The sequence below is a fragment of the Rhinopithecus bieti genome, unplaced genomic scaffold (genome assembly GCF_001698545.2).
Source record: "Rhinopithecus bieti isolate Rb0 unplaced genomic scaffold, ASM169854v2 scaffold_28547, whole genome shotgun sequence".
NCBI classification, from domain to species: Eukaryota; Metazoa; Chordata; class Mammalia; order Primates; family Cercopithecidae; genus Rhinopithecus; species Rhinopithecus bieti.
Window position 1 is genome coordinate 1,164,810 of NW_016813480.1, and position 12,643 is coordinate 1,177,452.

Sequence of the window (12,643 nt, forward strand, 5' to 3'; positions counted from 1 at the left end):
CACATGCCGTGAGTCTCACTGATTCTGAATCTGATTTTAAATAGGTTGATCCAGGCAGTACAAAAGGTTCCCCCAGTTCCTCCCTTCACTTGAGAAGAGTCATTTCTCCATTCTTGACTTTACTTTTCGAGATCAAGGACTCTTGACTGCTAGTGAGTAGTTAACATCCACCATCCTCTTATCTTGGGCTACCTATGACAGTCCCAGAAGGTCACTTTGCCATGTCGTTGCTGATTCAGCCTTAAAGCTTGTAGAACCACTTGGAAAGTACCAACCTTTGAGAAGGTCTACGTTTTAGGAGACGAAAGCATTTTAACAAGTAGGAATGACTTTGCATGTAATTGTTCTATTGTTTTCCTCTCTCATTTCTTCTTAGTTAAACTTTTTCTGGTTATAAATTAATATATATTCATTGCTAAAAAGGTGGACAATATAGAAAGTCATACTGTCTATGGTATTTAATATGCAAACAAAAATTGTTAATAATCCTACCCCTCAGAGACAATTGTTAGTAACATTTGATATATTACTTAATAGGCTTTTTTCTATGCATTTATACATATATATATTTCTTTAAATTGGGATGTGCTATGCCAAATATGTTTTGTTGCCTTTTTTACACTCAATATCATGGCCTGAAAATTTTTCGTTGTAACTAAATATTCTGTGAAAATAATCTAACGACCTTTCTCAACATACAACTATATGTATGCACTGTTCCCCTATTATTATATATCTATATATTTCTTCTTTTTTTCCATGTCACAGAACATGTGGTTTATATATATATATAGTTATAGTTATATCTTGGTATATATTTAGATCTTTTCAAATTGCAAACAGCCTGATAAAAATCTAAATAGCTAAATTGCTATGAAAATTTCCATTATTTTGTCAGTAAGACTTGCTGAGCAGACAACGTATAATGATTTTAGTGCATATTGTTAAATTATAATTCTGAAAAAAGTTTTACTAATTCACTTTTTACTAGCAATATATGACACTTGGTTCATTTTATCTCAGGCTAGCCAAATGAATATATATGTTCACATATGTATGTATATACATATACACACATACAGTTTTGTTTCGTTTTGTTTGAGAGATGGGGTTGCATTATGTTTCCCAGACGAGTCTGGAACTCCTGTCTCAAGCAATCCTCTTGCCTCAGCCTCCCAAATAGTTGAGATTATAGGCACAAGCTACTGTGCCCAGCTAATTTTATCTTAAAAACAAACTACTTGCTCATTTTGAACGTGAACGATCATACCTTAATTGTTATCCTGGTGTGTGTTTATTTGATTACTAGCGAGGTTGGACATTTTTGTCCCTCTTTCTGGTTGAGAATGAAATTTCAGATAGAATTACAATTAGTCTGGGAGTGACACATTTTAGATTGGTTTTACAAATAAAACCTTTTCCATTTCTGTTATTACATATCATATTTCAATATTGTTTGTCATGATAGTTTGCTGAATGTTCTGATACACATGTATTTTAAGTGATTCAGCCAGACAGAGCTTATTGTCATAAACTCAGCTTCTTAAAAAAATAAATACATCAAACAATTATTCTCTGTGGTTCCCATGGGCAGATAAGGTGTATAATTCCATAATTTAGGAGTACTGAACAAAACCACCTCATTTCATCCATTTGACTAAGATTTCCTGCATGCCAGCCCCAATTCTAGATATGAAACAGTCATACAAGAGTCAGCCATGGTCCCTGCATCCATGGAGCTTCATTGTAGTACAGGGCACAGATGACCACAAAAGGCAAACATACAAATATATAAAACAATACAGAATGTGAAGTGTTCAAAAAAAAAAATCAAACAAGAAGCTATTGAGCTAGAGAATAGCACTTTCCTGCTTTGGGTGTGACAGTAAGAGAATACTTTAAGGTGACATTTCAGCTGACACCTAAAGGAAGGGAAGGTGCAGTGTGACAATCCTGATGTGGGAGGGAGTTTGGCCGGTTGAGGGTGCAGAATAGATGTGGCCAGATCCTTTGGGGTCTTTCAGGTCATGGTGAGGAGGTTGAATGTTATTCTGAATTCAAGTGGGGAGGCCACTGACGGTTTCAGAAGATGTTGTATTGCCCAGGTAGGAAACAGTGCAGCAATGCAAGTGAGAAAGAGTGGTGGCCTGGCACAAGGGTAAGGAGCTGGAGGTGGAAACAGGTGGGCTAACCTTCTAAACAAGGGCTATATTGTGAAGTCACATGCATGGGACTTTAAGTTACTCGCTGGCTTTAAACCCTTTCTTCCTGCTATTCCCAAGCCCGTTAAGGTTGGACTGACTCTTCTGCAGGGGAAATGTCAGTTTGGAGTGGTGGCCAGGTTGTGCTTTATAATTTCTCAAAGATAGTACGAGGTGTGTGTGATTAAGCATAAGTGAGATTCAAATCCACGCATTATTGAATACCCACCAATTACCATCCCCTGTTCTAGGAGCTTTTACCTGCTGCTATAGGAAATAAGCCAAAAAAAAATTTTTTTTTTTTTTTTTTTTTTGAGACAAAGTCTGGCTCTGTCACCCAGGCTGGAGTGCAGTGGTGCGATCTCAGCTCACTGCAACCTCCGCCTCCTGGGTTCACGCCATTCTTCTGCCTCAGTCTCCTGAGTAGCTGGGACTACAGGCGCTCGCCACCATGCCCAGCTAATTTTTTGTATTTTTAGTAGAGACGGGGTTTCACTGTGTTAGCCAGGGTGGTCTCGCTCTCCTGACCTTGTGATCCGCCTGCCTCGGCCTCCCAAAGTGCTGGGATTACAGGCATGAGCCACTGCGCCCGGCCGGAAATAAGCCAAATTTAAATCACTACACAGACCATCAAATTTAGCTTCCATCCTACTGCTTTGTAAGAAGTACGTCTTATTCTCTGAAGCTCTTCCTTCCTTGAAAAGGTAAAATCCGTCCAGAGCTTACTTAGTTGCAAATGAGGTAGTCCCTGTTTACTATGATTGTGCAAAGAAAAGAAACTGAGAGCTAGTCCCTCTGCCCTAAGGTTCAACACTTGCTCTGGTGAGGCTGTACCAGAAACAAGATTGTTCAGGCTCCCAGGCATAAAGGTCCGTAGCAATGGGTACTCCACACCATGGGACACTGGGATCCTGGTTACAACTCTAGTGACAGATAGTTGCATTTACAGTTATCAGCCATGTTCTCTCAACGAACCCCAGGGTCCAAGGTTGTAGATCAGGCTGTGGTGCAATCACGTGACTCTGTATCCTCCACTGACCCTCCCTCAGAATAAGACACCACGCACCAACTCCCACCCACCACCGTCAACCACCTAACGTGGTGGATTTCTCCCCGAGGGCTGTTATTGTACATTTCTGGACAACTGAGCCTTCTTAGGAGCCATCCCAGGCCCATCAGAAGTGTTGGTAATACTGGAGACCTAGAGGTGAAGGGTCAGGATTCTGATTTACAAGGGACTCCCTTGATCGCTTTTGCATTTTTGTTCACCTCTCCCAGCAACTTTCTTTTTTTTTTTTTTTTTTTTTTTTTTTTGAAGGCGGAGTCTCACTCTGGTCCCGGACCTGGAGCGCAAGTGGCCGGATCTCAGCTCCACTGCAAGCTCCGCCTCCCGGGTTTACGCCATTCTCCTGCCTCAGCCTCCGGAGTAGCTGGGACTACAGGAGCCCGCGCACCCTCGCCCGGTCTATTTTTTTGTTAAATTTTTAGTAGAGACGGGGTTTCACTGTGGTTTAGCCAGGAGTGGTCTCGATCTCCTGATCTCGTGATCCACCCGTCTCGGCCTCCCAAAGTGCTGGGATTACAGGCTTGAGCCATCGCGCCCGGCCTCCAGCAACTTTCAAATGCCACTCAGCAATAGGCCAATAGCAAGACAGAGCCCATCACCTTAGCCAAGCCAAAAAAGAGATGTTCAGTCTGAATGCTACTAAACCAGGGACCTACTTTCCTTACAGCCACACACCTGAAAAAGGTATAGATCATATTAATTCTATTTATGATGTAAAATATTTGCAATGCATTTAATGATCAAAAAGTCAGGGATGAGTCCTAAGTCTCCATATCTGTTAACTGGACAGGTGATGTTACTGACTGAAACAAAGATTATAAAAGGGTATCAGATGTATGAGGAAAATGATATCTGCTTTATACATTGAAAGTGTACAGTTTTGTGGGGTTTGGGTTTTTTTGTTTTTGTTTTTTGCTTTTGTTTTTAATACAAATAAAAGGAAGTTCTGGGTGTTAAGTTCAAGAGAAGAGGGTGGGCTTGAGATAAGAGATTTGGAAATGGTCAGCATAATTGTGGTAGCTGATCATAAGTGCATACGAAATTGACTGGGAAGAGGTCAGAGCTGAGATAGGGCCTGAGGCACAGCACCATCCTAGAAGCAAGCTCGCAGAGGAAACCGAGGCGGAGCTCTCAGGGAAGCAGGAAGACAGTCAGGTTATGGAACCCAAGGGGGGAAAATATTTCCAGAAGGAGGAATCTATTTCACAATGTCCAAAGCAACAGAGGTCAAGAAAGACAAGGCTGACATCAGGTTATGAAATTCTCAAGTAGATAAGACCTACTGAGGCCTATTTTGGAAACTTATTGACCAAGTCATATGATTAGATCACATGTCCCTTCAACAATTTGTGCTTGGAGTTGTATCACATTACTCTTATCAGAGCCATTTTGACGATCATCTACTAAGCAGTAATTGGTATAACTGAAGTCTTTTCATCACATCTTACTTTGCTGATTTGATCAGAAGTAAACAAGTCACTTTCTTCTTGAAACCAACAAAATCTCACAGCTACTCTATTCCATTTTGGCTTTTGCCACTTGACCATGGCACTGCCCAGCACAGTATGTGTTCTTCTGAGTTCAGTATGTCTATTTGTGTGTAAGGAGATGACTTAAATCTCCCATCCATACCTCTTATTGGAATACTATGGAAACTTCTCTTGAACAGCATGATATGACATTGTTTGGACTTCACTTAGTTTGGGCATATCATTTACATATTTAGTCCACTTATTTTCTCATTAGTCGGACATCATTTAGGTATGGCTGCTTGGAGCCAATGTGACCATAAGCAGAAATACAAATATAGACACTGAAATAAAATGTCAGTACTTGATTACAAGACAATTCATAATATGCTAACATTAAAATTTCTAGGTCATTTAAATGAACACATAAGATTTCAAAATCCTGGAGACTCCTTTCCCAAAGAATACACCTCTTGATCTACATTTCAGAAACACAGCCAGGGAGATTATGTCTGGTGAATGGCCACTGCTCCTTGCACACTTGCTTTTATTTTTTATTTCTTCTCTCAGAGTCTTTGAAGGAAGAAGGCTGGAGTGGGAGTCTGTGAGGAGCAACCATAGCTGTGGAGAAATGGGAGTGACAGGTCTTGATGGTTTCCCTATACTTGGTTTTAGAATTTTACTCCACTGTGCCCAATAGAGTGACAAAAGAGTATGTATTCTTTAATGCATACTGAAGCACTTAATATTACTTGAAAAAAAAAAAAAGGCTTCCATAATGACTGTTGTCACCATAGAGATCAGCAGCAGAACTCATTAAGAAGACCTGGCTTTCTTCTTCATGTGGAAGAGTAGGAATGCAAAGCGTGGAAGTATATTGGACGCTAATTATTTTTGCCCCATAAGAAAGGACATCTTCAGCCAGGCGCAGTGGCGCATGCCTGTAATCCGAGCACTTTGGGAGGCTGAGGCGAGCAGGTCACCTGTGGTCAGGAGTTCAAGATCATCCTGGTCAACATGGTGAAACCCTGCCTCTACTAAAAATGCAAAAATTAGCCAGGCGTGGTGGCGCATGCCTGTAACCCCAGCTACTCAGGAGGCCGAGGCAGGATAATTGCTTGAACCCGGAAGGCGGAGGTTGCAGTGAGCCAAGATCCTGTCACTGCACTCTGGCCTGGGAGACACAGCGAGACTCCACCTCAAAAAAAAAAAGACATCTTCTAAGTGCCATTTAAAATAATCTTGTTCTTAGCACAAAGTACTGCAATTTAAAATATTACGTCTTCCTTGCAAACTATATCTTACTCATGTTTGTATATCTTCTTTCCAATATTCATGCTCCATTGTTTGAAACTCATAACAAGTGCTTCATAAATGCTGATTTGAAGAAGCTGAGAAGATTAAGTGGCAAGTCCAAGTCTACCAGCTACTAAGTAGCAATTAGGACTCAAACCAAAGACGTTTAACTCTACATTCAGTGACATAACTGTCATTTAAGGAGTGCTGAGGAAGAGAAAGCAGCTCTGACATCCAGGTCCTGGAACTATCAGCTGGGCCTTGGTGTTGCTAAGAACTTTTCTGGACCACGGTGTTCTGTCGAATGAAAACAATTTCACAGAACACCAAAGTCAGACAAGAGCATTCTGTAACCATGATCAAAACAAAAACAAGACCACGTCATAATTTTGTCTGAACACGGACAAAATTTGGGCATTGTCTAAACCACAAAAATGACAAATATGTGTGACTGCTGCTTCTTTATCATTCATGGCTTTAGCCTCTGTCTAGTCTTGACTCCTTCTAAATAAGACTTATTAAGATACCCAATCATAGAATTACTGCCACTTCCACATAGAATTACAGCAACCAATCCAGAGTAAGGCCTTGCTTTCTTGAACTCTTCCCAAAATCACATAACACAAGCCCATAGTAAAATCTAACACCTTCTTACCGAGATGCCCCCACGGTTCCTCACGCATGCATTCCTCCTGGCTTCAAGAAGTAATAGCTCAATTCTTTCACTACAAGCGTGTTCCTGGTGGGTGTATTGGAGAGCACTGACAACTCCTCCTATGTCCAGGGGCTATGTTGTGTATACATGCTGAGTGTTTAATTAGACAACCCTGTAAGACTGTTATTATCCTCACGTGGCAGATAAAGACATGGAGGTTCATGAAAATTTAACGATTTGCCCAAGAGCCCCCCTTCCCCCCCGCCCAGGAAGAGCCAGCGACCACATTCCAACCCTCCACTAACTCTGCATTGAACACTCTCTTTACTATGCCCTCCACCGGCGCCCCTTCCCCTCTTCTGCGGGCACCTGCCCGGCCGACCGGGATCCTGCTGGGGGCTACAGCCCAAACATGTTACTTTTGCAACAGTTACTTTATGTGTTTATATGAGAAACGATATTCGGATTCAGAAACGCTTTGCAACTCCAGAGCCTTTGAGCCTGCGGCGCGGCCCAGCACCCAACAGCGGTGCTGAGTGGCTGCTCCGCCGCGCGGGATCCACTCCAGACCTCCGAGGGTGGGTGCACGATCCACTAGCCACTCTCCGGGGGAGAGTGACGTTGGGGTGGACCAATCGCCGCTGGGGCACCGGCTGCTGGGCCCAATCGCAGGAGACCCGGGTAGAACAGTGACAGCGCCGCCGCAGCCGACCCCGCCTCCTGGGCGGACAGCTATGCTCAGCTGGCTGCGGCAGAGTCACCGCCGAGCGCTGGCCGGGCCGCGGACCGACCGACAGAGGCACCGATCGGCCAAGTGTCCACTGCGCAGAAGGAGCAGCCGCCCCGTGCCCCGCTGCACCTCGCTGAGGCCAAGTCCGCAGAGCCGCGAGGAAGCCGAGGGCTGCGCGGGGAACCGTGCAGGTGTCACTCGGGACGCGGAAGTGCGCTTGCCGTGGTTTGCTTTACAATACGCTTGAGACTCCCCGACTAGCGTAATTTGGTCGAGTTCGACGGGAAAGTCCCTTCCCCACCCAGCGCCAGCCGCGCAGCCCGAGGTTACTGTCCCCGGAGCGTCCTCCGTTGCCCCAGTCCATAGGCTGCCCTTGAACCCGGGCGCGCGCGAGCGCAGGGCATCCGAGGCGACAGCCCCGGGCACGGCCCGACCTGAGCCCAGCCTGGCAGGAAGACTGTAATCGTGGGGTGAGTTAAAAATAAGGCCCTTCCGGCCGGGCGCGGTGGCTCAAGCCTGTAATCCCAGCACTTTGGGAGGCCGAGACGGGTGGATCACGAGGTCAGGAGATCGAGACCATCCTGGCTAACACGGTGAAACCCCGTCTCTACTAAAAAATACAAAAAACTAGCCGGGCGAGGTGGCGGGCGCCTGTAGTCCCAGCTACTCAGGAGGCTGAGCCAGGAGAATGGAGGGAACCCCGGAGGCGGAGCTTGCAGTGAGCTGAGATCCGGCCACTGCACTCCAGCCTGGGCGACAGAGCGAGACTCCGTCTCAGAAAAAAACAAAAAAACAAAAAAAACAAGGCCCTTCCGATTGGGAGCTGCTTTTTAAAACGCCCCCTCCCTGTCCGTTGTTAATACGCAGCAAAATAACAATAACAGTTGTGCAACTGTGGCTTCCCAAAAGGAACCTCATTGTTGAACTTATGAAAAACCAGTTGGCAGTATACAGTGTGGGAACTGTACTGTGATCATTGGCTAACCAAGATGGTGACAATTTATTATTTCAAAGACTCAAAGGCGGCTTGAGTCCTACAATGTCGTAATCATAAAAATGGAAAGCACTGCAGCCTCAGGTTGCTACAGAGTACTCTACTCCAAAGTAAAAGTTATTCTCTGAGAAAGTGCTTACTGCCTTTTCTGTTCTCTAGTTTGCTTGTTTAAACATTTACTCCACGAAATTTCTCAAACTTCCCCATCTTTGAATATCTAGCCTCTGGGATGAGACAGATGATCTTTCTCCGTTTTCACTTTTTATAGAATACGGCTACCTACCCAGGCAATATGAAGATTTTATTTGTAGAACCTGCCATTTTCCTTAGTGCATTTGCTATGACTTTGACTGGTCCGCTGACAACGCAATATGTTTATCGGAGAATATGGGAAGAAACTGGCAACTACACGTTTTCATCTGATAGCAATATTTCTGAGTGTGAAAAAAACAAAAGCAGTCCAATTTTTGCATTCCAGGAGGTAAGAAATTACAATATCCATAGTATTTTTTTAAAAAGGGAATGTGTACAGGGCTTTTGAGTCGGAGGACCCTGAACTCGTCATCCATTGCTCTCTCTAGGGCAGCCATCAAAGTCCTAAATCCCAAACCTAATGGCCTTTACTGGGATCTCACCCCATTTGAAGTTTCCTGACACCTTTCAAATCTGCCTCTTCTTAAAAGACCCTCCTCCTCTGCGACACTCGCTCTTCTCCTTTCTCTTGGAAAATGTCACCACAGTGTCATCTCCTCTGTGGCTGTCTCCTTCCTTTGTCCAAAAAAAAAAAAAAAAAAGTCTGAAAATTGGGGGCAGGGCAGGTTGGAATGGGCTACTTGGTGGACAGGGGTGGCTGAAACAAGGGAGAGAGAGAAACATCTCTCTCTCCCTTGCTCTCTTCTTCCCCAATCCTTTTACTGTTTCCGCATGTCCCAGTTTTCAGGGACTCTAGAAAGTGGCCCATCACTGAGATTGTGGGACAGTGTCTGTCATAGGGTAGGGTGAAGGAGCGTTTATTGTTTGGTGGTGGTGTCGTGTCAAATCAGCTTTGGCTGTCACATGTTAAGGAGCAGCTGTGTGGGGACATCTGGAGTGCGGAGTATTCCCCTCTTGACACCAAAAGTGTTTAGCCAGATATTAAGGAGGCTTTCTTCTTCCCTCTCCAGCCACCTCCCCAATTTTTGGTGTGTAGAACAGGATGCACTTCACCATTCTCCTGGTCCCTTGGGCAGTTTTTGACAAAAGTCTACCATTTCAAAATGCAAAGAGATAGTATCCAGGGTTGGAAATGTTTTTTGTTTTTTTTTTTTTCTTACAATGCCTCAAAAACAAATCACACCTGTAAACTCTAAACTCTTCTTCTTGGGGATATTTTGTGATTGTAAAGGAGTGGTGCTGCCTTCCCAGTGAAAGAGAATGAGTTAAAAGGAATTGAGTCACCTCCTGCTGGCTCTGTGAGTCTCTGTGACTGGGAGAAGAGCCTGAGAAGGAGGAAATGGCAAATCGCCCTAGAGGCAAGATTCTAGCACTTCCCGAGGTGTCAGGTGGAACCTTGCTGGGGTGAGGCTAGGCAATTTGGCACAACCCCTAATCTTACTCATTTCCTCATTCCCATGGGAAATGTTTTCTTGGAAGTGATTATTTCTGAACAGCCTGGAAGACATTAAGGTTCTGGCACAGAACACATTATCCTGTGGTGACAAGGATAGGCAAAATGGCTCTGAACCTGAGAAGCCCAGAGTCTCTCTAGGTTGAGAAAAACACATAAACAGAAAAGAGTTTAACAAATCCTCTTAGTTTCAAAGTTGGGGTCCTGCGGTAGGGATGCTCTTCAGATTTCGGCTTTGGAGACGTTTGTTAGTATACATACTTGAATCCCATCCTGGAACCTCTCACACAGTGTTTTTTAACCTTGACTGGACGTTGGAATCACCTGAAGTGTTTTTTGTTTATTATGTATTTATGCATGTATGGTACTTTTTGAGACAGGGTCTCATTCTGCTGCCCACGCTGGAGTGGAGTGGTGTGGTGATAGCTCTCTGCAACTTTGAACTCTAGGCTCAAGTGATCCTCTCACCTCAGCCTCTTGAGTAGCTGGGACTATAGGCCCTTGCCACTACACTCAGCTAATTTTAAATTTTTTTTTTTTTTTTTTTTTTGTAGAGACAGGGTCTTGCTCTGTTTCCCAGGCTGGCCTTGAACTCCTGGCCTCAAGTGAGCCTCCTGCCTGGGCCTTTCAAAGTGTTGGGATTACAGGCGTGAGCCACCGTGCCCGGCATTATTTTTTTTTTTAATTGACAAATAATCATTGTACATATTCATGGAGCATACAGTAGTGTTTTGATACATACAATGTATAGTGATCAGATCAGGCTAATTAGCATATCCATCAGCTCAAACATCTCTCATTTCTTTGTGTTGGGAACATTCAGTATCCTCCTTCTTGCTCTTTGAAACTACATAATGTATTACTGTTAACTGCAGTCACCCTGTGGTGCTACAGAACACTGTAACTTACTCCTCCTGTCTAGCTTAATTTAGTATCTTTTTTTTTTTTTTTTTTTTTTTTGAGACGGAGTCTCGCTCTGTCGCCCAAGCTGGAGTGCAGTGGCGCGATCTCAGCTCACTGCAAGCTCCACCTCCCGGGTTCACGCCATTCTCCTGCCTCAGCCTCCCAAGTAGCTGGGACTACAGACGCTGCCACCTCGCCCAGCTAGTTTTTTGTATTTTTTTAGGAGAGACGGGGTTTCACCGTGTTCGCCAGGATGGTCTCGATCTCGTGACCTCGTGATCCGCCCGTCTCGGCCTCCCAAAGTGCTGGGATTACAGGCTTGAGCCACCGCGCCCGGCCTTAATTTTGTATCTTTTAACAACTCTCTTCTTATAGGCTCTTCAACTTCTGTGTTTGATTCTGTGCTTTCTTTCAGCTGACCCCTAGGAGCAGGCCCCCTGGTTGCAGTGGGAGGGACCTGGGAGGAGAGGACTAGAATGTCTGGGAAAGTCTGCTGCTCTTGCCCTCTTGGAGTGAGGGAAGACAGGCCTTGGTCCAGCCAGCTTGGTGGCTTCTGCAACCGTACAGGTGGCAAGTGTTGGCCCACCTCCAGCCTGGCCCAGCTGCTGACAGCCCTCTATTGCCCAGAGCAGTGGTCTCATGTCAAAGATTTTAGCCAAATTTTCAAATGGACTTTTTCATTTATTGTTTCTTAATTGGATTAATATTCAAGAGAACCTGCTATTCTGGATCCCTTCCCTTAAAGTTGGTGCTCTTAGACCTCCGGGAACCAGAAACCACCCCTACCCTCACCCTGCCACCCATGCTGGAGTGGTGGCCTACACCCCATTTGCTCCTTAGGACAAAGGAACATTTTTATTTCCCAGGAGGCACCACCATTGCCTTCAGTGATTCATTCAACGACTAAAAACGGTTTAAATCTGTTTTTTTAAATCAGCTTAGCATTTCCCAGTGTACAAATGGTACACACTTTATATTGACTTTGGAAAATACAGAGAAATGGCAAGCAAAAAATGTTTTAAGATCATGCAAAATTCCTTCCATCAAATAACTAGTGTAATGATTGATACATCTTCCAATCTGTGTGTGTATGTCATCTGTCATTGTCATTTTGGTCCTTGGAAGTTGAGTTTATCTTACTCCTCAGGTCATGACATACTACCACCTTTATTTACTTTTTATTTTTATTTATTTGAGATGGAGTCTCACTCTGTCACCCAGGCTGGAGTGCAATGGCACAATCTCAGCTCACTGCAACCTCTGCCTCCCGGGTTCAAGCAATTCTTCTGCCTTAGCCTCCCGAGTAGCTGAGACTACAGGCACCTACTACCACACCCGGCTAATTTTTGTATTTTCAATAGAGATGGGGTTTTGCCCTGTTGGCCAGGCTGGTCTCAAACTCCTGACCTCAAGTGATCCGCCCACCTCGGCCTCCCAAAGTGCTGGGATTACAGACGTGAACCACCGCGCCTGGTCTATTTTTTTTTTTTTTTTTTTTTTAGAGACAGGGTCTCACTATGTTGCCCAGGCTGGTCTCAAATTCCTGGGCACAAGCGATGCTCCCACCTCGGCCTCCCACAGTGCTGGGATTATAAGCATAAGCCACCACACTCAGCCATGGCACGCTACCATCTGTAGACAGTGTAAGGCTCCTCTTTCAATTTTATATTATTTTAAATGTTCTTTTATTTATTTATTTATTTATTTATTTATTTATTTATTT

The 12,643-nt window shown here is 44.3% G+C and overlaps 1 protein-coding gene across 1 annotated transcript in view; it reads left to right on the plus strand.

Annotated features, from left to right (window-relative positions):
* The first annotated feature begins 7,399 nt into the window (after positions 1–7,399).
* Positions 7,400–12,643, plus strand: part of SLC46A3 (solute carrier family 46 member 3) — a 21,951-nt gene continuing 16,707 nt past the window's right edge. Inside the window, 2 exon segments of the mRNA XM_017848495.1 lie at positions 7,400–7,628; positions 8,680–8,892. Of these exon segments, the coding sequence (XP_017703984.1) occupies positions 7,422–7,628; positions 8,680–8,892 (420 nt within the window). The 5' untranslated portion in view covers positions 7,400–7,421.